At 54.5% G+C, this 3,046-nt stretch overlaps 1 protein-coding gene across 1 annotated transcript; it reads left to right on the top strand.

The window, feature by feature from the left end:
- The first annotated feature begins 395 nt into the window (after window positions 1-395).
- LOC123176500 (protein ECERIFERUM 26-like) lies at window positions 396-2,193 on the top strand. The gene is made up of 2 exons (XM_044590678.1): window positions 396-896; window positions 1,148-2,193. Exons 1-2 carry the CDS (start codon window positions 468-470, stop codon window positions 1,973-1,975), a joined length of 1,257 nt encoding a protein of 418 aa, XP_044446613.1. The 5' UTR covers window positions 396-467; the 3' UTR covers window positions 1,976-2,193.
- Window positions 2,194-3,046: the final 853 nt, after the last annotated feature.

Below are 3,046 nucleotides of genomic sequence, written 5' to 3'. Positions count from 1 at the left end.
TACGCCAAAGAACTCGCAAACGGCTGTAGGAAGGGGTGAGGGGGGTGCCGGCGGGGACGTCCATCGGGTCAATTCGCCGCCGGCGGCTCGAGCGAGGCGAAGGTGGCGCGGCGGAGAGAGTGCGGCGCGAACGTTCGAGTGTACCGCACGTGGAAGCGGGCGCACCAAATACACAGCGCACGATGGCGATTCGGACCGCGCGTCTAACTCTATATGCCGCGCGCGCGCTTATTGCGCGTTCGCTGGAGCCCCTCTACCGATTGCGCGCGTTAAAAAGGGCAAATTTGTGGCGCGACGCTTATTTAGCGCGTCTGTTGAAGATGCTCTAGAAAAAGAAAAAAAAAACTCTATTTAAACACCAGCCCGTGCTCGTGCACCACCACCGGTAAGTAAAGGGGGCACCAGCAGTACACGCGTCCCACGGGCCGAAACCGTTCACGAAATACGCCAAAGAACTCGCAAACGGCATGGGTTCGGAGGCAGCAGCAGCGGCGGTGCACGGGCACCAGTTGTCGACGGTGGTGCCGAGCTCGGTGACGGAGGTGGGCAGCTACGAGCTGGCGGACGCGGACCTGGCGTTCCGGCTGCACTACCTACGCGGGGTGTACTACTACTCCGCGGGGGTCACCACCATGGTGCTCAAGGAGCCCATGTTCGCCTGGCTCGACGCGTACTACCCTTTGGCCGGCCGCGTCCGCCGCCCCGCCGACGAAGCCGACGCCTCGCGCCGCCCATACGTCAAGTGCAACGACTGTGGCATCCGCGTCGTAGAGGCCCAGTGCGACCGCGCGCTCGACGACTTGCTCCGCGACGACGCCGTCGATCGCGTGAAGCAGCTTTGCTACCACGACGTGCTCGGCCCGGAGCTCTCCTTCTCCCCGCTGCTCTTCGTCCAGGTAGACTAACCGTCCCGCTGCTCTGTTACCATGTTTGTAGTATAGTGGTGACTCAAAGCTCTTGTGGGGATACTGTGTTAGTATATCTCCCACACGGTATAGTATAGTAGTGACTCAAAGTTTTACTTCTTCCGTTCCGAATTATTTATCGAAGATGTATTTTAGTTCTAGATACATCCATTTCCGCGACAAATAATTCAGAATGGAGTGAGTACGTATGTAATGACAAAGCTGATTGAGCTTGATCGCAGGTCACCAACTTCAAATGTGGAGGGATGGCGCTGGGGTTCAGCTGGGCGCACCTCATGGGCGACGTGGCATCGGCGACGACCTGCTTCAACCGCTGGGCACAGATACTCGGCGGCGAGAAGCCAGTCGCCGTCACCATGAGCCCCATGAAGGAGCCGCGAGAGAGAAACCGTGCGCCTGCCGCGGTCGCGCCGCGCTCGGTTAAGCCGGTCGGACCCATCCAAGAACACTGGCTGGTCCCCGCCGGCGTCGACATGGTGTGCTACTCTTTCCACGTCACCGAATCGATGCTCGAGAGGCTGCGGCAGCAGGAGCCAGCGGCTCCCGGCGGCGTCTTCGAGCTCATCTCGGCGCTCCTGTGGCAGACGGTGGCCAAGATCAGGGCCACCAAGGAGGTGAAGACGGTGACGGTGGTGAAGACCGACATGGCCGCCTGGAGCGGTTACTCCCTGGCCAACGAGCAAAATGTCGGGTACGTGGAGGCGGGCTCTCCACCGGCCAGCACGGACGTGTCGGATCTGGCTGCGCTGCTGGCCAAGGATCTGGTCGACGAGACCACCACGGTGGTCGGGTTCCCGTGGGACGTGGTCATCTACGGCGCGAACCTAACGTTCGTGGACATGGAGCAGGTGGACCTGTACGGGCTGGAGATCAAGGGGCAGAGGCCCGCGCACGTGGAGTACGGCATGGACGGCGTCGGCCAGGAGGGCGCCGTGCTGGTGCAGCCCGACGCCAGCGGGCATGGCCGCGTCGTCATGGTGGTGCTCCCCAATGATGACGTTCAGGCCCTCCGAGCTGAGCTCAGGAACACGCCCTTGCTGGCTCGCTGAAACTTGATCACACTAGTGCAGAACCGGACAATAGCACCGGTTCGTAAGGCCCTTTAGTGCCGGTTTCATAACCGGTACTAAAGTGTGGTCACTAAAGGCCCCCCCTCTTTAGTACCGGTTCAACACGAACCGGTGCTAAAGGGCAACCACGTGGCACGAGCCAGCTCCGGGGGCCGGGAGCCCTTTAGTACAGGTTGGTAACACCAACCGGTACTAAAATGTTTAGGGGGTTTTTGGTTTTATGATTTTCTTTTTCATTTAATTTTGTGTTTTCCATTTTAATTCTTTTTCGTTTGCCGGTATTTTACGATACTACACATTGTACACGTTATGCATATATATATATATATATATATATATATATATATATATATATATAGAATTTCTAGTGGAACCAATCATATATATATATCATCAATGTCTCACAAACCACCATATTAATTCATACATATACACATGTATAGCTATATACAATTTCTCCTACATATGCATGTTGCCTTCGGAGCCAATGGCATTACCATAATTGGTGCCTTCGGAGCACGATGACAATTGGAAGTGGTTCATGACCTGGTCGATGGGGGCGGAAGCGGGTAATAGTATTTTCCCTTCGGATTTATGACCTGGTCGAGCAAAAATCCCGCTATTTCCTTTTGAAGTGCTTCTACGCGCTCCGTTTCTAGGAGCTTGTCCCGCACCTCTTTGAACTGTTAAGAAGGAGATCAATATGCATGTGTATTAGTTATGTGACTAGATATCGATAATGGTGTAAAAATTGTGAATAGTGTTCTGACAAGCGTACCCATTCCTGTCTTTGAGATCTGCTCCTTTCGGATGCCATCATGCGAATGTTCTCGCAAACGCAGAATGCACACAGATTAGTCCCCTGCGCCTGCTTCAGGGCCTTTATTACGAGAATGGAATTAAATTTGATCAGATAATAATTCATCAAGCATGATAATTAAAGAGATGGCAGGTAGCTAGCTAGCTAGTACTACTTAATTACTTACCTTGGGTCGAAACCATTTCAGCTGTCGTTTCCATTCGCCTTCCGTGACGCTGATGAACCTTGCC

Source organism: Triticum aestivum, unplaced genomic scaffold (genome assembly GCF_018294505.1).
Source record: "Triticum aestivum cultivar Chinese Spring unplaced genomic scaffold, IWGSC CS RefSeq v2.1 scaffold108231, whole genome shotgun sequence".
In the NCBI taxonomy this organism is placed as follows: domain Eukaryota; kingdom Viridiplantae; phylum Streptophyta; class Magnoliopsida; order Poales; family Poaceae; genus Triticum; species Triticum aestivum.
This window is presented reverse-complemented; position numbering and strand designations above follow the sequence as displayed.